At 39.8% G+C, this 27,146-nt stretch overlaps 2 protein-coding genes across 10 annotated transcripts in view; one reads left to right on the forward strand and one right to left on the reverse strand.

Annotated features, from left to right (window-relative positions):
- Positions 1–27,146, forward strand: part of LOC122574255 — a 116,525-nt gene that overhangs the window by 86,875 nt on the left and 2,504 nt on the right. For all 3 annotated transcript variants that reach the window (XM_043741626.1, XM_043741627.1, XM_043741628.1), the window contains 4 exons: positions 8,859–9,069; positions 9,678–9,731; positions 15,058–15,221; positions 16,100–16,256. In XM_043741626.1, the coding sequence (XP_043597561.1) occupies positions 8,859–9,069; positions 9,678–9,731; positions 15,058–15,221; positions 16,100–16,256 (586 nt within the window). The remainder of the gene's footprint in view (positions 1–8,858; positions 9,070–9,677; positions 9,732–15,057; positions 15,222–16,099; positions 16,257–27,146) is intronic.
- Positions 1–27,146, reverse strand: part of LOC122574256 (basement membrane-specific heparan sulfate proteoglycan core protein-like) — a 298,381-nt gene that overhangs the window by 83,164 nt on the left and 188,071 nt on the right. The window contains exon 9 of one of the 7 annotated variants that reach the window (XR_006318971.1): positions 22,086–22,265. The exons of 4 other annotated variants lie outside the window; for them this stretch is intronic. The gene's annotated coding sequence lies outside the window, so the exon portion shown is untranslated. Of the gene's footprint in view, positions 1–22,085; positions 22,266–22,299; positions 24,883–26,744; positions 26,797–27,146 lie in introns of those variants that run through there. 2 more of the 7 variants (XR_006318970.1, XR_006318972.1) reach the window with 2 other exon arrangements.

The raw sequence follows: 27,146 nt of genomic DNA on the forward strand, positions 1-27,146 counted from the left end.
GCAAAAGGTGGAAAAAATGAATAAAGGAAAAGCGGGAAGACGAAGAAATAGATCTGCGTTGGTATAATTATGTAGCCTCGTTTGTTGCAGACGCATTAGCCTCTGTTTAGACTCGTGAATTATGAAATCGCGAGCGTGCCGGCCGCTTGAAAAATTAATACACGCCTTAAGGAGGAGTAGTGCGGCGAGATTGCGCCGCGCGGATGATAAATTCATGGCCTAGATGCGAGCGTTACTCCGCGGCTAGGATAATTCTCACGAAATGGCGCGATTTCTGGAGAAGGAAACGGAATGTCAGCGATGACGATGACGATAATTCGAGCCGCTTTCAAACTTCAGCCGTGACTCGGATGAAAACGTAATTTATCGTGAATTCTTCTTTTTTCCTCGTAACGTCTTCTCCGCACGCTCTGAATAACTCCGAGCTTTCCAAACACGGGATTCCCCGTTTATTTTTCTGGAATTTCAAACGTGAATTTCACGAGACGATAATCCGCTGGTAACTTACACAGCGAAATCCAATTGATTGCACACAACGAAAGGCGAGAATGTATCCTCGGTTTGTCAGAATATTGACGTAACTAGGAAAAGTAAATTTCCCTGCATATAGGTTTGGAATTGTAAATGCTTCAAATAGAAATGTATCGATTATATACTGATACATTTAAAGGTTAAAGAACGTTTTAGTGTTACGATTAAGCTAGTAATTTTTGGGCTTTGAGAGCTTTTAGTAAAATACTGACCATACGTATTCATTACTATTACTGGGAACAGTAGAATATTTCTATTTTGAACTTATTACTATTTACAGCTTATCATATATTTGACATTGTGTTTGTTAAATAATGTGACTAGATTCGATGATTAGAATAATCCTATCATTAATTGTTATGACCAGTTGCGTGTATGCAAATGGTCTGCCAGTTCCATGATCCTCGTGTATTTTAATTATCTCCAATCACGTGGACGCGATGTTCGTATTTCTACCTTCGATTTCATGGCCGACTTGAAGCAACTCGTCGATGTCTTATCTTTTTGAGACAAGAAAATGGAGAAATCTTTTTCGAAGACTGAAACTCACCTGTCAGTTTGATCTTTCTTGAAACCTACTGTAGGTTTCTGAAAATCTACTGAAAATCTTTGTCGAGGACTAAAAACATCATTATTTCCTCAGAAAGTTGTTGAATGACTTTTACAGGATTTTTAAGCTTAGATAAGTAAGTTTGGTTTGCTTCAGTCAGAGAAATTAATGTGTAGCGTTTCTTGATAATCTTTGAAATCTCCTCGAGCGGTTTCGAGTTGAGCAGGATATCAGAAGCGCATGGTTAATCGAACGGCATTATCGTCTAGGCCAAAGCAACGTGTAACGCAAGAAAGGTAATCGATAAAAGCTCAGTGACCCGGGAACCTTGTTGGTCACCGATTAGTTTAGGTTAGTCGGAGTCAGGTATATGCCGCGCCCACGTTTCTCATCAATGGCTTCGATGTGTTCGTTAAAAAATTGAAGCTAACCAGATAACAACAATCTTCTTCGTTCCATCGAATCGACGTTTTAATCAACTTCTCATACCACTCGATTCGCGTTAATCAAATCTTCCTTTTTTCCTTTTTAATCGATCGTTAATCTCCCAAGTGAAAAATTGCAACGATATATTCATAAAGACAAAATTTTCACGCGAAATTAATAAACGAAGGAGTTTGATTTATGCAAGTCACGTAAAAATGAGCGAACGAATTTTCTTTTCTCCGTGAACGGTCGAGTTATAATCGATACGACGAGTTAATTATTCGACCTTCGACGATTTCGAAAGCGTCGTGGTTGTCGAAAGCTGGAAAAAATCACGGACGAGCAGCGCTAGCCGGTTCGCGTAATCCGCTTTGACGGATAGACGGGCTGTGTATGTCGTTTTTCGCGTCGGCGATGCAATTTTTTTCACGGACGATATTCGACTTTTCTCGATAAACGAAATCGGATTAAAAAACGGACGGCGAGCATTTTCGTATCGGTCGACGCAAAAAATTATGCACTTCTTTCTCTGTGCTGCCACTATGTTTAAACACAGTGGCAGGAGGCATTATATTATTCGACTTATGATAAATTTCATTGATTTCATTTTATAGAAGATTATTTTTAAAAACAGAATTCACATCGATACACACACGAAAAAGAATGCCTCTTCCACTTTGTTAAAATTGAAAATTGTTATTCGTCCGGTGATCGAATGGCTTCCAGATAAACGATGTCGATAGTTGAATTATTTTTAAATGAAAATTTATGACGTAAATTATTTTCATATGGAAATTTTTAATCAAGTAGGACCACCTGAATCGATACATATTTCTTTGCAATTATATCACGATATTTCGTAATAAATGTTGCTTCCAGATAAACGCTACCGATAAATATAAATTATTCTGAATGAAAATTTTTCATATCAATCAGTGATGTGTCTTTGTCCATTCGAATCGGTATATGTCTTTTTAATTGTATTTCAATTTTCTATAAACTCCATGTTCTCCTCCATTATATATAATTCTTTGATAGGACAATTAACAAACTAAAAGTTACACTCGGTAACTATTTTCATAGGAAGAAAGGCGCTTTTCGCGAAATTATCTGGCTGGGTTTTATTCATCGAAAAGTTTCAGCGAAGCGTAAAACCAAAGCAGAATCGACTCGGTTCGATTCAAAAGTGTGGATAATGGCTGGCATGGCCCAAAAGGAAGTCGACGAGCGCAATTCTTATCGTTTCTTACGACCGACAAAAACAGAGTAAATAATTTAACCAAAGAACAGCGATTCGATTGTACGATTCGATGGTTCATCGTGAAGCGCCAAAGCTCATCGAACGTTTTTGCTACTTCGCCTCTTTTCCTCAACTTTCAGTTTCGACTTTGGCAATTGGAGCCGAAAGGAAGTTACACTTTATTCATCGAGCCACTTCCTTGTCTGTTTCTAACAGGAAGATCGAGGTGTTCCGGTGTTGGGACGCGTGCGAAAGCATGAACGCCAATGAATTGCATTTAACGACACCTCGTTACTTTTTCAATCTCCCCTCGTAAACGAATACAGAACCTTAACACGGAGGTAAATTAAACGAAGAAAGTAAATCGAAATAGTTCGTCCACGAACAACGTTTGTTCTAGAATTGCCGGGATCGAGTTTTCACGCAGATTAAACCCGGAGATTATTACTTCAGAGTCAACAATCTCTGAAGTCACAGGGACTCGGTTAACTACATTCACACTGCACTAACTATAAACCTAACTTTCTTGAAAACGTAGTCTTCCAACAAATTCTATTCACAGTACGATCACCTCCTCGGATTTTCTACCACCTGTTACAATACAAACTACGCCATACAAGCAAAATCTATCGAACTTTCCGGATCCGCGATTTCATTCATCTCCAGCGGACAGGAATTTTCGAAAACCACTTTCAAAGTCCGCAGTTTGATCAATTCAAGCTCCTATGAACTATCTTACTATGCTTCTTCAACTTTGTATTAATCTCTGAATCTTCTGAATCTTGAATCTTCCGAATGAAGAAAATGCGACGAGAGCTATAAATCACAGAGTAATAAATTTCAATCGAACTCTGGTCGCTGAGTTTGTTAATCAAGCGAAGGAAAATCGAAAGCTGATCGTTGCAAAACATAGATGCACAGTTTCTTCTCTCTTAGTTTCACCCCGGCAGTTACACTTCTTTAAATTCATTGACACGCTCCATCAGAAATATAATCGATAGGATATCTAAGTAATCATCTGTAGGATATCACCATCGACTGATCAGAATTGAACTAAACTTTGACAAGATCTCGAACATTTAAACAGATTCTTATCAGATTTCAGATTCGAAGAACGCTCAGGTTCTCGCAAGATACAATCTCAGATCCAAGGACTCATTTTGACACAGTTGTCGCCGAAGCACAAGATCGTATTATATAAACGTATAAATAAAAACACTAAAAACTTAAACATCGCTCATTCGATGAAACTTCCCCGACGTAGTTTCGAGCAAATGAAACTCAATTTCGTAATCATACCGCGGCGGAATTCTTATCCCGGAGGAAGGTTCATTTTGACGCAAAGAGAACGGACGTTACACAGTTGAAGCGACGCTTGAAATTGTTGCAAGCAGTGCTGAAAATTTCCAGGTCGATCTCGCGGCGACGCGGAAACGTGGTCTAATTTAAGAAACATTCGAGCAGAGGGAATCGTGTCGGTGGCACGGTCGATCTGCCGAGCCAAACGTAAGGTCGCTCGGTGCTGCCTGAATGGTGGCCATAAGGTAGCTCTTTCCTCGAGGAGAAGCGCCAGGGAACGAGCAGAGAGGCTCGTAAGGTTGCGATGAAACGGCTTGGTAGGAGTTGCATTTTTATCCGGCCCTGGTCTGTGTCGACGTAGCAGATGAAAGCGGTTATGCCGGCTCCGTATATTGCCTCGTCCTTTTGTCTCCCCGCCAGCCGCGCGAGCAAACACCAACCCCCTTCGCCAGCCACGGTTTTTCCATCTTTTGCTCTCTTCGTGCCGCGACCTCAAAGCCAGTTCTATTTCTGGTGCCATCCGACTCGTATACTCGAGTAAACTGGCATACGACCAAATGCCGTGATACACCGAGCCCCTGCCACGCCGTACATTCTTCTCACCCCCTAACGTTATGACCCACCGCTCACATTCCGCCTTCCCGCCCCACATCGTGGACCATTACGCTCTGCCGTGTGCTGCTTACGTTATTATTGTATAAATCAGCCGCACGCGGCGCTGAATTTTCTTCTCGTTATGTACAAAGCCGATTTCCAACAGACCTGCGCGGCCTGCATCGATTTACCTTCGACGTCTGCCTGAACAATTTTGGACATGGATTTCTGAAATGGTTGTTTTCTTGGGTTTGTCGTTATGGAGAGAAGATTGAAATTAAATAGCAGACGCGAACATACTACAGGCTCGCGAAGGTATACATGAAACATTTTGAAGTTACGTTAGCTTTCTTATTATTAGGTCGTCCGAAAAGTTTCTTTCGTTTTATAATGAAATAATGCTTACACATTTTCCGTTTTATATTATTTTACGAATCACAACGTTCGACAGATTATGTTTCATGTTTGTATAAAGATGCGTTGTTGTAAAAGTGTCTGTAAAAGTAAGACACTTTCCGGACAGCCTAATATTACTTAGTCGACTATGATGATCATATTGATGAATACCGAAAACAATTTGGAAAATGTATACAGGAATTACATGATATTAATTGGAAACATATGTTCAGATTGTTCTTCAATTTCACCAATATAATTATTCGTGCTTTGCTGTAATTTCACAGCGATGAACCATTGAAAACAGATCTTACAGCGTCGAAAACCGTGTGTCCATCGGACTTTGCATCCCTCGAGACTTCAAGCATCCTAGAGGCATATACTCCGTTCCTAACAACATTGTAGTATCTGACTTGGAAATAAACTTCGATGAATATACGTGTTACCGATTCACCAGATTATATTATATCTGTATCTTATCACCATTTTATTGTTTGAAAAAAAGTTCCCATAGTAGGATACCATGGAAGAAGGTGCATAAAAAGCATATCGGAAGCGTTACGGTTTTCCCAGCGTCGATTTAATTACCGATTAATCCCAGCTTCTTTTGTTCTTCTCGCTGAATAATATCTACGCTCGTCCGGCAAGCATGGTTGCTGCTCGTATCGCCACGGTTGTTTTAATAACGGCGATAAATCTACGGCTGGCTGAATGTATCCGAGGCAGGGACTAGTACCTCTTTTTGTCATCGGTGGATTATTGCATCCCACCGTCTCGCAACGAAACGTCGCGGACCGCGTTCGATTCCGTTGCCTGGATATTACGACATTATTAAAAATCGCCAGGCCGCGCGCGGAACGATCGCAATTTAGATTCTTCGTCTTCCATGCCATTTCGACCGTTCTTTCCCTCCTCGTCCCCTTCTCACATTCTTCTCTTTCCCTTGTCCCAAAACAAATCATTCAGATCGATCGTTTATCCTCTCACATTCTCGCGAAACGACCAATGGGAAAATGGCAACTGGATGCAGATCGGAAATGACTGCAGCCCGATAACCGGATATCTAATATCCCACCGTTTGCCCCGTCCAACGTTGAGAAATACGAGCGATCGGATAAGCAGTGTTCACTGACCATACTCGGTCGTTACCACGAGCCACTGTCGTTCCGTCTTCGAAGTCGTTTCATTCTCTTCTTTTCGTCCTTTAAGGCTCGGGCTACTTGTCTTCAAGATCGTGAAAAATATTAATTGCAACGAATATGTTCAATCGTTGCCACGTTATCGAATCGTTATCGCTTCACCCTTCTTCCCCTGGCCCTACGAAGCTTCATACTTTTTTGTCATCAAGATCGTGAAAAATATTATTTGCAACGAACGTACTTGATCGTTATTACGAACTATCATCGAGTGATCGGATAAGCTCAGTATTTTCTGATCATACTCCACCGTTATCACGATGTCTTTAAGTTCAATTACTTGAAAATTGTGAAAAACATCAAGTACAATGAGCATACTTCTTAGTCGTAATTATAATATTGAGTCTATTCAACGAAGCATTATCGAGTGTTTGGGCAATATTCACTGATCATATTCAACCTTCAAAGAGTTTAAGCTCAAGATCGTGTCTACAAGGTCGTGAGAAATACTAATTGTAAGCAGCGTATTCGACAGCTGCCACGAACGTTGACATTTCACCCTCTCCCTTTGGCCCTTTAAACTTCGTGCCGTCAAAATCGCGCGAAATATTAATCGCACCGAGAGGAAAGGCTGGCGCTGCTTTCTGAAGCATCCTCGGTACTAGAGGTGTGCTACTCGTCGTCGAGGGTCGCAGAAACTTTTGCTCATAACAAGACGAACGAAAATACGAAAGGGAATGGATAATCAGAAGGAATTATATAGAGGCTACTTTGCATCCTTCTATCGTGATTTTCGCGTCTTTTCGGTACATCAACTAGCCCGAGTACCGTGCATCATTGAGGCGTCGTTATTTGTCGAATTAAGTCGTTTTTCAGCGAACTACGAATATTCAACAACATCTACCGAAACAGCTTCTCATGAAGCTGAAAACGCCGTCGCGTTCGAAGCGTCGAATTGGAAGAAACGTGGGCGGTGATCTTGACGAAGATATATTTGCTAAGCGCAAGTACCTTTGGACCGCTTTAGACCGAACAAGTCGAATTAAGGATCGAATTCTTCACGTGAACGTAGCCGGTGTTCAGGAAGAAAACTCATAAGAATTGATGAACCGAGTTACGGGGAAACTCGTAAGAAATAGTCCGCGAGTTGAGAAACTCGTGAATTTAACTGAGTAATCAGTAAACTCCCATTTGCTTGGCCCCTCCCCTCGCCCCTAAGCAGAATTGCGGAGTGAAAGTGGGAAAAGTAGGATGGGGAGGATTAATTATTTAGCCCGAAGCAATAAGATATGTCAAAGGTGGCTCTAACTATGGAACGTGGAGCTGCTGGACCGGTTCATTGCTGCGTTTTATTAATGGTGCTTGCCAGTGACATAAGAAAATAGCGATTTTATTTTCCACGGCAAGAAAGAGTAATTGCACCGTATATTAACTCGGACTGGCGTTTAAATTACTCGGCGTTATTGTTGCAAACGATAAAAATAGTTGAACCAGTCTCTCCGGTTTACGCCGTTGGATAATAAAATTATACCAGCATAAATAATATGACGCCTCGTCTCGACCCGCCGTTTCGTCTTGATAAATAAAATTTCGCTCGAGAACAAGGAAACACGAGGCGAAGGAAATACGAACTTTCCACTCGGTTCTCCCTTTCGTTCTCTTCTCTCTTCTCTTCGTTCCTTTCCCTCCGAACGATAGAGATTTTCACGCGTCGCTCCATTAAATTCCACCTATACGTATCTCCCTTCCACCCTTTTCCTCTTGTTTTTCTCTTCGCGGCCGAACTTTCTTTTTAACAGTCTCTATCCTTTATCTCGGCCATAAGGTAACGACGTCGTAACATGTTACTATGTTATGTATTACGTTGCTCGTAACACGGGTGTAAAGTAGCGAGGCGGAAAGGAAATAAGTCGTAACAGAGCGCTGATTTACGGGGCGCAAGTGTGCATTCCTATGGCTCTAGTTTTAAGGGAGGAAACCGCATTTGTAGTCGTACATATCAGACGAATCTATGTCGGCTAGACTAATACTCTTCATTTGCTGCGCGAGCTTTTATTTATTCGTTTCAATAAATATACTTGCATTTGTCGATCGATCTGTTTGTTTCTCGTTTCGACAAATTGCGAACTTTAACACTGGAACTGTCGACGACTAAAGTGTGAAAATCAAAGAGATAAAAATCAGTTGTTTTTGAAACAAACATAAACTTTGTAGAAGATCGTTCAGGCCTCCAGAAAATACATTGTTGCACATCCATTTCTTAAGAAAATAAACCTTTATACATATATCTTACCAAAAATCGCTGCAATTTATAAAATTATTCGGAAATATAGTGAAATAGTCACATCGACGATGGAGGCATAAAATTTACTAAATGTATAAAATTTACCGTGGAAATTAAAATGTAAGCTTTCTGGAAGAGGCAAGTCTTTATCCAAAGACAGTCCGTAAAATTACTGGGAAAAATGTTAAGCGATTATCGACCAAGCGTGTCAAGATTCTGGAAAAAATTGACGACAGTAAATTTTAGTGGATACTCCTGGCTGAAATTAACTCAAAGTTGATCCTCTTAAACTAGAAAAGTAATTTTAAGAAGCATTTGCATGGCCTGATGGCAACTTCGTGTTTAACACGACGGTAATTCCATTACGATGTATTTTCAACATCCTGCGCGGTCTTATTCCAGGTGTCCTGGATGAGAAGCAAAGACCTCCACATTCTCACGTCAGGAAACACTCTGTTCAGCTCGGATACGAGATTCGGGCCTCAGCATACACCGGGTAGCGACGCGTGGACGCTCAGGCTGGACAACGCCAAGAAGACAGACACCGGCAAGTACGAATGCCAGGTGAACACCGAGCCCAAAATGATGTATGCTGTTCAGCTGTCCGTGCGAGGTAATTGCAGTTACTCTCCTAGTTCGCCTCTTTATTTAAATCCGCCCACTAAATTGAATTGTCCTTAAGCCGGTCTTCGTTTAATAGGTTTGCCGACTCCTAACCCGGTTGAATATTTTTCACAGTATTCGGCCAGCGATTTTTAATTATATGGTAATACTTGGAAATATTTGAATGTAATATTTCCATGAAAGGGAATGATCGATCCGATCGTTTTGCAGAATTATTTGTGACGCTTGATCATTGAATCAGGACCACTCACGAATTTCAATATTTTTCGGTCTTCTGGTAAAAAAGATAAAGTCAGAGACGCGAATGAAGATGCTCTTTTTATGGCAATGTTTATTAATTACTGAAAGATGTTTTATCTATGCTTCGTATTATCATATACTTTGAGTCCTAGCAGTTCGTCAAATATTTTTAAGTTTTTTAATTTTTAAGTTCAAATGGGGTGGTACAGCGCACAGGTGATTCGACGAGACTCTAAATATTTTCAATGCCATTTAAGTCTTATCGTGAATTATCTCTGTTGTCCTTAATCCTAAATCTTCTAAATTGCATGACAAACGGTACCTCGATGACTAACTGTTTCCGCTGTTTCTTTTCAGATCCTGACAAACCGGAGGGTTACGACGAGCCACACTCTCAGCAAACGCGAATAAGTAAGTGGGCATCGTGAAAACGAAGGTTTATTTCCGTCCAATAGTACACCGGCGCGAACGAGTTCCATTAGTTCCGTTTCCAACAGTATCCTCGCCATTGTGTCGGAGATTTTAATAGACACGGAGATAAATTTAAAGATCCCCGCCGTCTAATTTCACCAGCGACGCGTTTGTCAAACTAAATTTAAGTCTATCGGTTGCACGGAACAACGTCGCGGACAGAAAGCTGGATAACTATGACAACGCGATATTTTCATACACGTGAGGCAAGATTAAACAATATTTTCAATCAAAAACCAACGATAAATCGTCGTCCGCAAGTCTGACATTTTATTGCATACTGCACACTGACACTATGCAGATATGCAAACGTCAACGATGCAATCAAAACTTCATTGGAAGCTTTTTCATGTCAGATATTCGTACAAAATTAATCTCTATATTTTTTTAGTTCTTTTATTTCGTTCTTTATCCAAATCTGTGTACTGCGCAGAGTTTCCATATTCTGCATCCGTTTTGTGGTAACTCGATAACTGTAATATTATCCCTGTTAACTGTTATCCCAGGACGAAAGTTTTTCTCCTATACGAATTCGTAAATTAAATCGCCAAGACGCCCTGATCGATCCACTTTTCACTGGATTTAAAAATACAATATTCACGCTTCGTGTGATCTTCATTCCGCGAGAACTTTCCAAAGAGGATTTGCCCAACTCTTCACAAGTACAATTATCCTTCGTTGTGTTTGTTTCAACGAAACGCGTTCGACTTTTGATTCACGCGTTACATTTAAATCGCATTTTGCCCGACGCAATTCCCAAGTTGCGAAAATGAATTTTTCCACGTGCAAATTATACGCGACTCTCAAAAGCAATACGGTGTATCGCGGCATGTTTGTACGTATTTACAAACTTTTGAACGAGCAAATTAGTAGATATTTCAGTCGGTCCTCGTAACATTGAGCGAAACTTTGCCGCTACAATTCGCACATTTCGCTCTCGCGAAATATATTGTACAACGCACCAAATCCAATTCCTGCATTTCTAATTGTAATACTCAACTATATAAATTGAAATTTTCGTAATCGTTAAATGCACATAGGACAGATTTTTTTCAGTAAATTTTGTCAGCATGTTCCACGAGTATAACGTGAAATTTGGGTTATATATAGTTCGAAGCTTCATTAAAAAGTTACAATAAAAATAGGAAATACGAAGAAAATAATATCAAGTTGATCAATTTCGCGCTATTAGATTTTTATAATAATACGTGGATTACTTCGAAGAAATATTTGTATCGTACTGACACGAAAAATTGATGCATTTATTGAAACGAAAAAAAAAAAAAAGGAATTTCATAGAATAATAAATTCAACATTTTACTGTCAATTTTCGGAATGATGAACGTTTTGAAATAGGACATTTATACCTATATTTATACCTATTGACTATATTAATTATAAAACGATACTCGTTACTTCTTTTCGTACTTTTCAAATAATTTTTTGATAAAGCATCGCACGATTTATATTTCCTCTTATCTATATCTATGAAATAATGTAATAAAGTTTGCTATGAAAAAATTGGACCCCCGTGTAGTATAGTTACATGGTAATAGTTTGATAAATTTTCCAAATGTCGGTCTATTTTCTACCCTCAACTATGCGACGGTATTAATGGAGTTTGATGTATTTTCCTGATGCGAAGAGGGATGTCGTGCCACCTTTATACACTGTTGGCCCGTTAAAAAATCATCCGATAGACGCTTCTTATTCCTTCAACAAGATCCAGTCGACATCAATCACTTAAAGATAAGTGCGCTTCTTCGCTGGCTTTGACGGCCGGGATCTGTCGTCGATTCTTCTTGCAGCGTCTTTCTAGACGCTTCATAATTCTTTCCAAGTTCCATCATTTCATGCCCGAGACGCGAGATTTCTCGATCTTTTTCTTTATTGCTTCCAACTCTCGACTGAAATTCATCCCCGTCGCATCGACTTCGAATCGATGCGATGGTTAAAATTTAAGAGCAGCGGAAAAACAAGCATCCCTTTCTCAACTGATTGTGAGATATCTCCGTGAAAATCGATTAAAGTGCTTTTAAACAAGATTGCACGCCAGGTATTACAGCGACGAGAGAGATAACTGCGAATCAACGGATGTACATTGATGATTGCTAAATTGAAACTTTTAAAGATAGCAGAGCTTAATGCGTATCTAGATAGAAGAAGCGTAATTGAAGTGTATTTCAACTAAAAACTAGTAGAATTTTATAGTTCGTAGAAAATTGTGAAATTTACTTTATAATATACTTCAGCGATATAACGCTACCAGAATTTTTCAATGTTTTGATTAAATCTGCGGTAATAATCGGCAATTGATTTAGTTGAACGATATTCTTCGAGTCGTTGATGGAATTAAGCCGCAGCTGTTCAAAGATTGAAAATATTCCCGAAAGAGTACAATAAAATGGTAGAAATGCATTTAGAAGATATCCTGTCTCCACTTTATGTCGAAATAAGTAGATCGACAATTTTCTAGAAACTATGAATTCTACTCAAGATAATAATCCTTGAATTCAAAATGGAACGCCTGTTATGTCCAGGATTTATTAAAATTGTGCGATAAAACTACGGACCTTTTTCGCTAAATAAAACGAAGTAAAATTCACAGGCGGATATAAACTTCATCTGAAATTCTTAAAAAACGGAAGACGTTAGCGCAGAAGCAAAGAGAGGTTACTTTCTAAAGAACGTCAAGTTGTCTATTTATGTCCATGAAGGATGGCAACTATGGTCGAATAATAATTAAACATCAAGATAGGAGGACAATTATCATCGAAGTTAACAGCGAACGAGAATCGAAGAAAGCAGGAGCGGCGATAGAAAAACAGGCTGCCGCGGCCGTGTAATAACGGCGTAACGGAATATATCGCCGAGGAGAAATGCAGTTCCCCGAGGATTAATTCAAGTCTAATAGGATTATCCTTAATCCCGGTAGTCGTGGAAAACCTCCTCCGGTTCTCGCCAGTCTTTTTCCTCGTCACCTGCCGTGACCGTAACCGTGCTTGCACGGCTACTGCAGGATAGGAACGTGGCGTTAAACGAGTCTTAGTCATCGGCTCTCTGCCATCTCCTTCGCGCTGAATAATGTATGCTTGTCCCGACATTATCATACATACACCATAGGAGAGGCATCCCTTGCGAGACACGCGCTACCGCTCCCATTGTTTTTCCCTTTCGTCTCGTAATGAATTATTAGGCCGCGTCGTTGCCCTTACGTGAGACGGTTCTCTTGTTTCTTCGCACTTCAAAGTCCAATTTCCGGACTGAGGATCCGGCTACCCGAAGCGAACGAGGAACAGAGCCCTTCTCTTCTCCATCTTATCCATCCATCCACGCTCTTCTTCTTCTTCGTTGTCTTCTTATTTTTCCACTGGCAGAGTAGAAATAGGTCGCGTTTTAATATAGCGAGCCTTAAGTCTCGAATTGTAATTGTGATTTCTTTGCCACCGACTTGGTGCATTCAAAGGGATTTTCAAGTTACCCCGTGGTGATTCTTTTGACTCTCAGACTGTCCTTGAGCGTGTTCTTCCTCAAGGGCCCAAGAAATCTTTGCAGTCTATAAATTCAACTGGATTTTTTCTTCTGTTGGTTGACGAAGTTTTCAAATCGATCTTTTCACAAGGTTGGCGTGGTTCGATTTAATGCGGGAATTGGGGCGAACGGAACACGGCGTCGCACGGGCTAGAGAAGAACACGCTGTTTCACGGTGGCACGCATATTAAACGACCACTTGTGCCGACCCTCTAAATTAAAATGTACAAACTTGACAGTACATACGTCCTGCAGGAAAGAAAAACCGTGTTACGCTGCCGGTCTTTCTCGCCGCTGGAACGCTTTGCTTTGTAAAGCTGCACGCCGTCTTGTATGCACGGCTCAAGGGGCAAAGCTAACGTTCTCATTAATTAAAATTATCGCGCAACACTCGTCGGTTACCCTCAATGGCGCGTATTAAAGCGGTCCATTAACGGGAAAATCTTTTAATACGTACACTATGCTCCATTCGATGGGATGATAAATATTAAAGTAGGATTATACCAATTAATATAATAATGAATAAATCGATTTAATCCGATGCTGTTCATAAATAATGTTGCCTATAGATCGATACTGACGAGCCAATCGATGGTCTTATAATTTCTTTAGCTTCTTCTAATATTATTTTTAGCAATAAGCGACAATTAATCGAAGATTAATTAAAGTCTAATTCGATAAATAAAAGCGAGAAATTATTAGCAGTAGTAGTTCTTGGTTTTCTATTTTTCATTTGGTGACATCGTTCCGTAAATCTTGACTTCGTCGTGCTGCACGGTTTTTAATGAATCTACTTTTTCAGCCGGGAAGGCATAAAACACGTTCCGTTCTTTTTGCCGCAAGTTCCTCCCTCGGTGTAATTACTTTCTTCTCGGATCTCCAGCCCATAAGCTGTTTAACATTGTTTTAAACGCATGGCGCGCGGCTATCTTTATTCAAACGAACGTGCATACCCAGCACGGCATTTTTAAATACACGGCACATTAATCGGAATATACGAAACTGGTCAAGTCTCCGTAATAAAACCCTGAAAAGAATGAACGACCCGAAAAATTATTCCATTCACTAGAAAATTGTATATATTTATAAATGAGCCATTTAGATGCCAACGTGATGATCAACTTCTCAATTTTATTACTACAATATACGATCAGAAATTAAACGATCGTTCTTAACGAAGTTGGTCGTATTGGTTTCTATTACAACTACATTATAGCTATAATAAGTAAATTTGTTAACATGATAAATAAATACACTGTCGTTCGTAGGTATCTGCACGCCTGGCATAATTTGATTAGAAGCTTCACATTTTTGCATTATTATATTCTTCGTATAATCGTATACTTATTCATAATATAAGAACGTCCTTCTATTATCAATTCATAACTGAGATCAAACGTAATTCTTCATCTATGATGTATAACATCTATATACATTTCTAGAATGTGATTGAATACACACATGAATTAATTATATGGGGATATTATTCTTTCAATACAAACTATTGTTTTCATCAATATTCGTTAACTAAAATAATAAAATAAAATTGCCTAAAATAAGATCAGAATGGCCAAGATTATATTAGAGAAATTAATTTTATATAATTACAACAATCGAGACAAGAAATGTCTAAATACCGTGTGCTCTAAGTCCATACAACTATATCTAGAAGATACTAAATTTTTACTGGAACATGTTGCCTGTCGTATGATATTTGTCCATACATGGTTTACAGGTTACGAGAGCACGGCACCAGTGGCTGCCATAATGGGTCCACGGGAGCAGAGGGTGCCATCGGGGTCGACGATCACCTTGAGATGCGTCATATTGTCCCCGTATCAGACGCGGCCCATCAGGGGCGTGCAATGGCTCCGGGATAACAAACTCCTAACATTCCAGGTAATACAGCCTCGTGTCTTCTCGTGAGACAGACTCTAATGAAATTTTTTACACCGGATCCTCTTTCGACATCGACCTCTTGCACACCCTCTCTCACGAGAATCTCTCGTCTCGAACGAAAGAAATACGATCGTAAATCATCTGGGTGACGGCGGACGCGACTTGAACGGGTACGAACTTCAAGTCCTTCCTCGGCTTACGAGATTTTTGTTTACACGCGTCGAATTTTCTTCTCCAGAGAAATTGAATCGGGAAGAATCGGAGGGAGATTAAAAACACGATTGGGAAAACATACTGAATTTTTACAGCGAATCACAGCAACTGAAACGCAGTTTTTTTTTTTTACAATGAAATTCGAGAGTGTTTGTTGTTTGTGGAATCGCGTCGGATCGAAGTAATTACAACGAACGTTTAAATCGGTTCATAGCGGAATGAAAAATGCGATCGAGACCGCGATAGGCGAACTGCTGAAAATTTATCCGTGGAAGCTATGCGCAATTCATCTCGGCAGATTTATTACGAAATTACAAACTGTGAACGTTTGGCGAGAGGGGCGAGAGGGCGAGAGAACGAGGGGCTGACCGGAGATTTATTTAATTTTCCGCACTCGCGATATATTTCGATCGTAATATTCGCACGGTCAACAACCGGCGAACACCGTTCGTGAGATAATGTGTGCTTTCGAGATAAATCGCTATTAATCGTAAATATGTAGGTGGTAATTCGCAAATTCATTGGTGTAACCAAGTAACCGTTGTTCCATCAGGTGCCACGATAAAATAAAAAGAGAGAAAAGGAGAAGAAAGAAAGATACGTCGCTCGCGATTTTCCTAGCGCGTCGTGCACCGAATTTCACGTTGCATTTCCTGTGTTTGCAGGCTGCGCGAGGGGGAATAAACGTGGAGACTGAAAGAGGCGCGGCTCGAACAGTCTCGGAATTGACTCTGGCGGCGGTCACGCCGCACGACGTCGGAAAATATTCGTGCAGACCAACAGAGGGACGAACCGACACTGTAATGCTGATCGTCGAACCAGGTTAGCATTGAGTTTCCTCTTAAAAGCCTCGAATTTTATACTACACACTGAACGATACTTCTCCACGTATTTCTCTTTTCCTTTTGCTCCTTGAAATCCTTCGTCTCTGTATTCCAATTATTTAACATCTTTTATTTTGAATACGACACCGACTAAAACACAGTTTAATGACTCGACTCGTATCGCTTTGCGGCTAGCGGAAAAATACGATCAAAGTATCGTACAAACGTCTCCGCGTAATGGTGGACTTTTAGTGCAAATTACCGCCATAAAAGCAAACTCTAAATTGTCGTTCCACCGCGATCAAACCGCGGAACAAGAGCCTTCCTCCATGAAGCTCATCGGCCGGAGCGTTACGAGCAACGGACGCGGCTATTTGTATTCGATTCGCCGTAACGTCTTTGTACACGCCATGTCTGCGCGGCCATAGAGAAAGCATACCATGCAAAGAAAGGAAAAGATAGAACAAGGAAATCGTATCAATGGAAGTGAGAAAGAAGAGGTGGAAAGGGTTGAAGGACAAGGCTAGGTATCCTCATGATCTAAAGTCGTGCCTTAGGATTACTCGAAACACTTTAAAGTTTTAAGGAGGCGGCGGTATTTCACGGGGCGACTATTTGTCTAGCTCAGCCTCCCTTGGTTCGCCACGGACGTCGTTTCGGCTCCGCAAAGAAAGAGGGAAAATCCCGGGGTAAAACGTGCATGTACCCGCGTCGCATTGGTGAGAAATAGAGAAGGAAAGGGTGGCACGAGCGGTCGAGATCTTACTAGAAAGAGGAAAAGGAAAAGAGAAAAGGGGATAGGAAAGAGAGGATATAGGTGGAGAGGTTTGGTGAAAAGGAGAGCTGGAAGAGAGCAGAGGAGTGGCGTAAGCACACTTGCATACGGAATTCACAGGCAGTAGTCTCTATTATCGTGAATTTTCCTTCGGAAGTTATTGCGAGAAAACGGCGGGCCGCGCTACGTCGCATTTTTCCCGAACAACCGACGCCCACCGCCGACTCACCCTCGTCGTACGCGTACATATACATACGTATATAGCAGCAGACCAACTATTCCTTTTCTTCTGTCCCGTAAACGGGGCGACGAGACGCGCCGTAAATCACAACTTTGCCGACTCGTTTCGTAGTTTCACAGATTGCGAATTTACGCGGTTTATAGGCAACGTTCCAGCAGACGTTCCCCTCCATCTTCCTCGTCGCGGATTGTACCGATTTCACGAAGCTGCGAGACAGTGTCCTCGGTGTTAGGGTTTTGTTTGTGCTTCGTTCGTAACTCGAATTGCTTCACAAGTTTTACACTTTTGTGTGAAATATACCGGGGCGAAACAATTATCGATAATTTGAAGACAAGCAAAATGTCTTACAGCTATTCGAATTAAACCATTTGAATTAAAAACAAATATATACTATAAATTGAAAAGTATAGGAAAAACGTTAAAAAGATATATCCTTTTCACATTTATCTTGGAATTTCTTATTACGTATAGAGTTTCACTACAAATATAAATTTATATAAAGATCATTTGCCTTTTAGGAGTTGAAGGTGAATCGCACACCTGAGTAACGAAAATGAAATAATTGCAAAAAGTACAGTTATCTAGTCTGGCTCTTGAGTTATTCGTGTATAAGAGCAGACCCCTGACATTCATTTTATATTATGTTTTATTTCGATCCATATCGTGCTTCAGAAACAAAAATTGTTGATTTTCTACTTTAATCTACTTCTAATCGTAAATAGGTTAACAATGATTCTTTTATATTTTCTCTAACTTCAAAAAACTCTTGATAGCAGAAAAGCACAATTAGGTAGGAAATGGTCGAAATATGCAGCAAGATTGGTTAAAAAATGTATGAACGCAATATGAAAAAGTCCCAAATTGATCGATCAGTTTCCATATAAAATACTTGTTTCGCTACTGAATGAAAAACGAACGAGAAGCGTCGTTCATTACCACAGCCCGTGCAACGTTTCGTGCTTTTATAATCGATGTTGTAGAGATATCGATCGCGTTGATAAATCAGAGTTTCAGTGATTCGCCGCACGGTTCTCCCAATTGCGAATTCACACCAGTTTATGGGTTCGAGTAGCTGCTTTCGAGAAGAATTACCGCCCGACTGGAATTAAACGCTAGCGTCACTGCGCTTTGGAGATGATTTTTACGAGCTTACTCCGACGCAAAAATATTCTCATAAATATCGCCATGAATGCCGCGTAAATTGTGTATCTCGATGAAACACCATTCGAAATCGAAGCGTAGTGAAATTGTAAACAATCAACGCAGAGTGAGAAGAAAATGATCATTGTCTATTAAAAGATCATCTAACTGTCGAATGGTATCATGAAAGAAAATCAGTTTGTCCTATCGTTAAGCTGCTTATCATTTAATGCATTTATCAAAAATTGAAAGATGTAAAAATGTACACAAGATATATATGAAATGTATAAAATATCGAAAGTGTAATACTCGTTATGATATTTGATGCGTGAAGCAGAGTCTCATGTACATTCCACATTTTTAGTTATGTTCATAAAAATATAAATTTGTATAAATATCTACGGTGTAGCTATCATGGATGAAATTTCATGCCCATACATCCTGTTTTAGTTTGAAAATCAATAAAGTTACAAAAATCTGATCAAGTGTATCATGATCATTCGATATTGTAAAAAAAAAAAAAAAAAAAAAAACAGTTACTATTTGCAACGATCGTAAATAACATCACGGCGATGTTATTACAGGACAATAATGTTCGAACAAAATGACCAGAACATTCACTCACGATAGCCGTTAAAGATCAATTCATTGATGTAATCACAATTGACTTACCTTTGAAACAACACGAAGCACAATTCCTTGTGACATTCCAATCAGAACACCAATGAGTCGCATTATTATTCTTCATGGCGCCACGTTCCAAGTTCGATAAGTTTGACGACAGACTGACAAGGTTTCACTGCTGCATAAGCGGTCGAATAACAGTAGAGGTTCTCTTAATTGCTGCACATCGGTCGAAAAATACAATGTACGCATGTACAACTTTCCTCATAATATTTTAGATGTGTCAGATAACACGGCATAACGTGGAAAATCCTGTGAAAGCGCTGTCCAGGATCATAAATCAGAAGTTCGGCGAGTTGTTGTACATTTTGCAGATTACGAATTTACGCGTTTCATCGTGAATTCAGAGTCGTTTCCATTCGTTGGCCGGGATTAAAGGCGCTCGTCAAAACCAGTTTTACGAGTACACACGGTGTGTCCTCGTATTCCATGAACGTCAAAAATATGCGGCGCTCATCGATCGGCGTAATTAACTGCACGGCGAGCAAGTTAACTTAAACAAGGAACGAGAGTCGGGGTTCGATTTTATTAATCGAGCCGCGTGGTCGAACGAAATCGGCACGGCGTGATTAATTAATCTGCCAGTGGCCGTTAAAGGAACGAAGAGAAAAATGACCTTCCGCTTGGCTTTCTAACGTACGTCGATCGTCGAAAACGATCCCCGTTAATTTTTCATACGACCAGCATAATTCGTTGTGACAATCTCGCCCGGAGATCCGACGAATTTTCAAATAGTATCCGCGAGCCGATGCAAACAGTTGGTCTCGCGAATCTATCGCCACTTGTCCGGTCTGTTCTATGGAAGATGGGGTTATTTGAATCATCCGAGCTTCGGCATGTTCAAATTTATATTTCAATTTCGCATAGAATACTCAAGTTTGTTGTATATTATGAGACGGATAAAGACTGTTAGTCGTTAATATAATAACGAAAGAATGAGAAAATATCGTGTACCTTAAAACCAGCCAGAGAAGATATCAAAAAACTAGAGGATGAGTTGAATAATTCCATGACAGGGCTATTGTTTCAACGTATAACTGAAGAGTTATATCGAAATGATACTACACGAACAACTACGCTTTCGAGAATCAATTAACTCGTTGCATTGTTTAGCTTCGTCGAAATATCCTATAGATTTGAATGACAGCATCGTGCCGTATCGAAGAAGTTGAGACACGCGAGTGGAATTATCGTCGTCCGAACTTCCATCGATACAACACAGGACGCAAGAAACGTCATTTGGCTGATTCGTCGAATGCGGCGCGAGATTTAACGACTTTTCCGAAAGCGAACGAGCAAAAACCGGTGGAGTACAGTGCCAGTCCGCGGCACAAAGTCAGCTTTTTGCTAAAGAAAGACCGGCTTACTGTCTGGGCTAATTCTTATGCGATCGTAAATAACCTGGCGCATATATCAAAACTTACAGCGACTACCCATCCCAGAGTAGCTCGCAATCGTCGCCACCGCTTCTGCGTCTTGCAACAATCCTGTCTTATCCCTTTCTTCTCCCTGTTCTTCCACGTTCTCTGCACGTTCGTCAATCTTGCATCCCGCTCTTCCTATCGTTTTCTCTATCCTCGTCCCGTGCAGTCGTCTTCATCTGTTCCTGGTTTCATCCCGAGTCGGAGCCAAGCCACATTCTCTCCCGTTCGGTGACAGAAGCTGCCAGAAGCACTTCCAACGGCCAGATTAAAGATACAATCCCGCGATTCTATTAATTAAGAAAGTTAATTACGGCGGAATTCAATTTTCCTAATTGCACATCACCGTGAGTCCTCTCACTCTGCCACTCGTCTCGAGACCCTATCCTCGATATCTTCATACCGTCTCGCTCCGAAGGGCACTCTAACCGTTTCAACCTAAAGTTTTCACCGTCTTTCCACTTTCAGTTCTGCTCAGTTTCTTCCCCTGTCCCCCTTCCTTTCGTTATCTTCCAATTCGACGACTTATTCCACCTTTTCAGTACCTTTCACTCGAACTATCTCGCCTCTATCCTTGTTTTGCAGCGGATTTTCGATGTCTAGGAGCCACCGAATTTCCGCGTTTCTTCCCGGCTAATCTTCTGGAATCTTCGTTCTGAACCGCTCCGCCGCGTCTTTGAAGTTTTGCCTTCCGCGAGAAGAGATTTTAATATTTGGCTCGTATTCAGAGCGCACTATTAAGGACGACGATGAGCTTTTAGCACTGTTGTGTTCGGATTACGAGTTGAATAGTTTGCCCAGGAAAAATTTGGCTAACGACTAGCCGGCGCTAATAACACGGAAACTGTAGTTAAAAGCTACGCCCACGCTTTAACGACGTGTCGTCTAAGAATTCTCTTTCTTGCTGTCGTAATGGCAAATGGGAAACTTCTTTCTTCTTAGATTAGTATTTAAAGCGGCCAAAGTGCATATGAAAGAGACGCATAGAACGAGTCTCGAATGTTTAAGAATACAATAGTGCAATAGCGCACAATCATAATTACTAATACTATGCTAATACTATCGAGTTAACCGATACAATTCCTGAATACAATTATCCAGTTCTATTCTTCAGTTTAATTTGCTTGGAGTTAAGTGCTTTTCTTTGCTTCAAGCGGTCTAAAGTGAAGAAAGTTACAAAATACAATAGAACGTTTGTTAAAATGTGTGGAAGATGCGTATCTCTATAGTCGTTGAGTTATGTTCTTCAGTTTGTCTTCGAGTCGACTAGCCTTCTTTCTGCACTTCATATTTCAAAATCATTCATACTATACTCAGTCACATTTTTATCTGCCACTGAAACTGTCTCGTAGCAAGCAAACCTCTTCGTCTTATCCGGAGATAAAACAATAAAAATGCCCACATTATTAAACGCAATCAAAATATTCATAGACAATCATATTCGTATTCAATAGCAGGAATAATAACACTGTAGTAGTCCGCTATTGATCTCCAAGTCACCAAGTACAAGAGTATCATCATTGACCTTAATAAGATTCACAGTCGAGGACGGTTTAAGGCTAACGGTGGGCCTTGTGAATCAACCTTTAAGAGCACCACTGATCTGGTTCACCGAGGTTGGCGGATAACCTTATTGGGTCACTGCTAGTGGTAATGGTTCGTATAAATCAGCCATAAGTGCTCCGCTAAGCTAGCCTACTGAGCTTACCAAAGAACTGTAGATCACCGGGACGTATCTATCAGACGCTGCGAATTAAATATAGAATGCAGTGATTAAAGAAAATTATTAAGGCCAGCTGGGGCAATTTGTGGTGTTCGAACGATCCCCAGAGAGAGGAAAGCTTTATCGGTGCGAATTATCGTGCAACCATTACACCGTTAATTAGTCCGCGATTTTACTCATTGTTTTGCCGGATGTACACCAAGCTAAACCGTGTCGTTTCATCGTTTCGTTATCGACGTGTATCAACGATATTAATTACCATTCTTTTTCAAACGATAATAACACTGGACTGCAACAATCGTCGGTAATATTCTTTTTCCTGACGAAATCGAAACTTTATTCTCTCAATCATCACGGTTTGCCGGCGTTGCATGTCTGAGTGGCTCTAAGAGCCGATTGTAGCTTCAACTTTTACTCGACGAAATCGATTCGTTAATGTGAAAGTCTATCTGTTGTCATGGAGACAGAAAGAAAGAGAGAGAGAGAGAGAGAGGGAGAGAAAAAGAGAAGTTGGCGTTACGACTACCATGGAATGATCTATAAGCACGAAAAGTTGCAAAAGTGCCTCTCCAACTGGCCTAGCTTTCCTGAAGGAACTCTTGAAAATTGTCCTGTATCCTACGCGTTTCAAAAGTCGATCCTTCTTCGAGTGCTACTCGTCGTACTTTGGAAATGTTTCGGCAGTCATTAAACCGATCGATATTCGAACATTCACGTACATCTTCATGATGGTGTGTATGAGCGAAAACGTATACGGAAACAAGATGTGATTGTGGCATAACATTTTCTCACCACGTATCGTTCGAAAAGCGCTTGCTTCGCTTGACTGCATCGTTTTTAATCGCGAATGGAATCACAAAAGAATAGTATTTCATTACGGCAGTCATGGAAAAATCTCGAGCACGTTAATTGCCGCGTTCAGATATTTCGTCCAACCGGGGGATTAAATTCGTTTCGTCGGTTCGCGGTAATTTCGACATTTCCAACATACAGAAATGTTGATAAACCGAATAAAATCTTTCAACCGAATCGAAAATTTGAAACGATTTTGCAGCCGCCCTTCGTGCAGTCAACCATGTTGTACGCTCTTTTTCAATAACACAAGGACAAGAATGGATTCTCTTGCTTCAATTCCCCCAGAAAATTTAATAATATCGCAGGAAGACGAGCTTGGGACCGAGTGAGGGACGACGAGAAAAAGAAAAGGCAAGGGATGAAATTTGGAGCCGTATAAACGGTAGCTCAGGGAGTCGTTAGGTATTAAACTTCCTACTAACTTTAGCACCATGTTGCCTATGTGCACCAAGTACATACATATATCTATATATCTATATATCTATATATTTAAAAATCTCGAAAGCGCTCGTGAATTTTCGGCTAGAGACGACATATTGATGCAACGGGATCTTCACGGACAGAGAATAACGTTAGAACTTATTATAGGTGTGACTTTGTGCCTTACTTCATAAGTCACTCGCAATTTTGACCATATTGCTTTAACTATCAAAAGGGGACTCATAGCCTGAAATGAAATACACAGTAGATGACGAAGATATTTGAATACTTACGTTATGTCTATCATACGTATATGATACATATTGAAATTTCATTAGCATTGTAATGAGACTCTACTATCATGATTATACCACGGTATACTAAGATAAGTAAACTAAGATGATAAACTACTCGACTATTATGGAAAAGCTTGAAACAAATCTAAAAATGTACACAGGAGCTGCAAGATACTTAATGCAAATATATGTTGCACAAGCGTCATAAAAGTATTTAAACAAGCAATTAAATACTGAATTAAGTTAAACAATCAAGTACTTAAACGTATCATCTATTGTATTAATACTTCTAAATATTCAATGGGTATATGCTTCTGATAAATTATTCTGTAGCTTCTACATTCATTTTCAGCTTGAAAATTTTTCCAATTGAATCACGACAGTCCTGTCTCGTTACATTGCCAATGAAATTTCAAAATGTTTCATATAATGCATACGATATATACATAAAGGTATTCTAAGTATCCCAATTTCATAGTTTATGTTTCTTTCAACGTGTTTGATACAAATGTTGTTCAAATTGTAATATTCGAACAGTACTTTGAAATTTGAACAAAATATAAACCCACTGCCACGAATTTCAACGACCTGAAGCCCTGTCAGACCAGAGATCATCGATTAATGCCAAGCAACCGAAAATCCATCGATAGCCTGCCACTCTAATTAAACGCTTAATTGGCCGTGCCCTATTCGGGTAGCCAATTAACTATCCTTGATACCCATCCTCGACAAAGGACGAGAACGGATCGTCCGCTGATGTCCGGAATCCGTCGTGATCTTCTGGCCACGAGGCGCCGAGTAGAACAGACTACTCGAATGCCGAGGAAATTGTGTAAACCGCAGGCTGTAGGCTGTAGTACGCCGGACGTTCCATCGACCGTGAACCAAATCGCGTTGACAAAGATTTATATCTTCCCTCTTTATCACTGAACCGTCTCTTATTTGCATTGACCAAGGAATTTCCAATTGCTACCATTGTCTACGATTTACTGACCCTGGATCATCGTAATTTCCAACAGCGTTAGGTGTAGCGCTCATACTCGTGTATCGTAGTCGATTGAAAAGCTTTCTGGAAAAAGGGGCCGTCGAATAAAATGGTGAATTAAGTAAATTGCGTTAGAAATTTTCTATTATTAGCTTAATTTTGTTTAATATCAGTTGTGTTCAAATTGGTAAGCTTATAACGTTTTATACGTACTTATGAAATAAATAGGAATTTTATAATAATTCAATACACTAGATACCTATACAGAATGTGCAATAATAATTTATGATTATAAATTATTTGTAAATAACCCGATATATGTGCAAATGTTCAGAGAAGAATTGAATGGCTTACAATTAATTATTATTTAATTATTTATGGAATTAATTATTTGGCAGAAATCCTATGAGGGTTAAAAACGCTTTTTCAAATGCAATAATATATTAACATAATTTAATGAGCAACCCGTTATTTCCTATAAAAGCTATTTAATCGATTGTTTTCTTGTACCGTGTTTTCATACAGCTAGTAAATTACAGATTAGAATCAGATATATATTTATGATAAATATCATATTGTAAAAGAAGAAGGAAAATTAATAGAGAAATTAACATGGAATCATAGAATATAAATTCCATTGTGAAATAATATCTGAAGAGGCATATATTTTGATAGGACTGTCAAATATTTTAAAATCATGTTATTCGGTATCAGAAGCGTTCGTCTGTAGACAGAATCAACCATCCCATCAGTGATATGAATTTCATGCGGTTATCTAATAGTAAATGGCTTCATGTTGTATATACAGGCATGTTATGCGACTTTAGGAATTAATACCGATAGTATGCGATCAATCGCGATCGATCTTGGCGAAGGAATTGCTGTCTCCCCAATAATCTAACAATTACAGCACTGAAAATCACCTGACAGATTGATCGAGACATTCCTTCGATGACGTTCCGTTTAAATAATTCTACGATCAGCGGTAGGAAGCCAAAAAACCAATTTCGGAAAAGGAAAAGGAAAGGAAAATTTATTAGTTTCCAATGTACACAGTCGAATGTAAGCTCATTTTTATCTCATAAAGTGCTTCTATCTATTCCTACCACTGGAGCATCAGACTCGTACAATCGTAGAAAAATAACATTAAACAGAGTACCTGTTCGAGATTCTTCAAAAAAAAAGAGAAAAAAAAAAAAGAAAAAATATCAAGATCTCGATCTTGGTCGATATTGGTAGTCGCAAAGAACCATCAAGTCGAAAGCGCGCCAACATTGCAAGTCTCAAGAAGCCAATAGCCATAATCGAAGCCTTTACGTCGTACAAACGACTCTAACTAACTTCCATAGTGAACTCTAGTAGCTCGACTAAATTCCATCATGAAAATTTCAACAATTTTAAAAATTCCCAACTTCGAACATCCTTCATACTCGTTCAACTATAGCCTTTGACCGAAAATGTTAGCGTTGTGCTTCGTTTCACTCGAAGCGTATAAATCACATTTCCATCTTTTACAGAAAATAAATTTTCGAATTCTATTACCCGGTCAATCAATTAAAAAATTATCTCTAATTAATTTTGGGATCAAGTACATGTTTCTTATCCGTGAGAGCTTCGTTTGATAAACGTTCTACTTCATCTATTAATTTTTCAGTTTGACAGTTTCTTCTTCGATTTTCTGGTTAAATCTTACGTTGGGGGATGAGGTTTGAAGGGTCGGTTATCCTTCCACGACAATTTAATATTAGAGCATTAAACCACGAGAATCTTGCACGCACGTGGAGCTCGACGCCTTATGTAATAGATTTTGGCAACGTCAAGCGATGTTCTTGTAAGCACAGCTGAGTACGCGTACACGTGCCCGACCGCCATCTGCTCGTGGCATGTTCTTTGCATTCACGTATGGGACGTGTAATATCTTTATTACGTATTACAGCTCCTGGAACCCCTACTGCTTCTCAAAATTCAACCTCATCCTGGCAAACGTGTTCAGTCCTTCTGTTGACGCGTTAAGAATAATTGATGTTAGAATTTATCATATTTCAAGATCTCGCTGTTACTTTATAAATTAAGATTCCCATCGTTCTCTTAGCTATCTCTTTTCTGCTTATAATTATCAACAGCTAGAACTCATACAGTCCACTCAAATAATATTTCAATACGCTACAAATATTTCACATAGAGATAATGAATACATGAAAATCGCGAACAAGAGCAATCGTGATAAAAGCTCGCAATGCAACCATCTAATCGGACATTGGATACGCACAATTGCTTGAGAAAATCACGGTTAAGTTCGAATAATTATATGTTATGGTCCTACTTAAGGGTAAAAAGTGTCCGACTGG

Source organism: Bombus pyrosoma, linkage group LG13 (genome assembly GCF_014825855.1).
Source record: "Bombus pyrosoma isolate SC7728 linkage group LG13, ASM1482585v1, whole genome shotgun sequence".
NCBI lineage: Eukaryota > Metazoa > Arthropoda > Insecta > Hymenoptera > Apidae > Bombus > Bombus pyrosoma.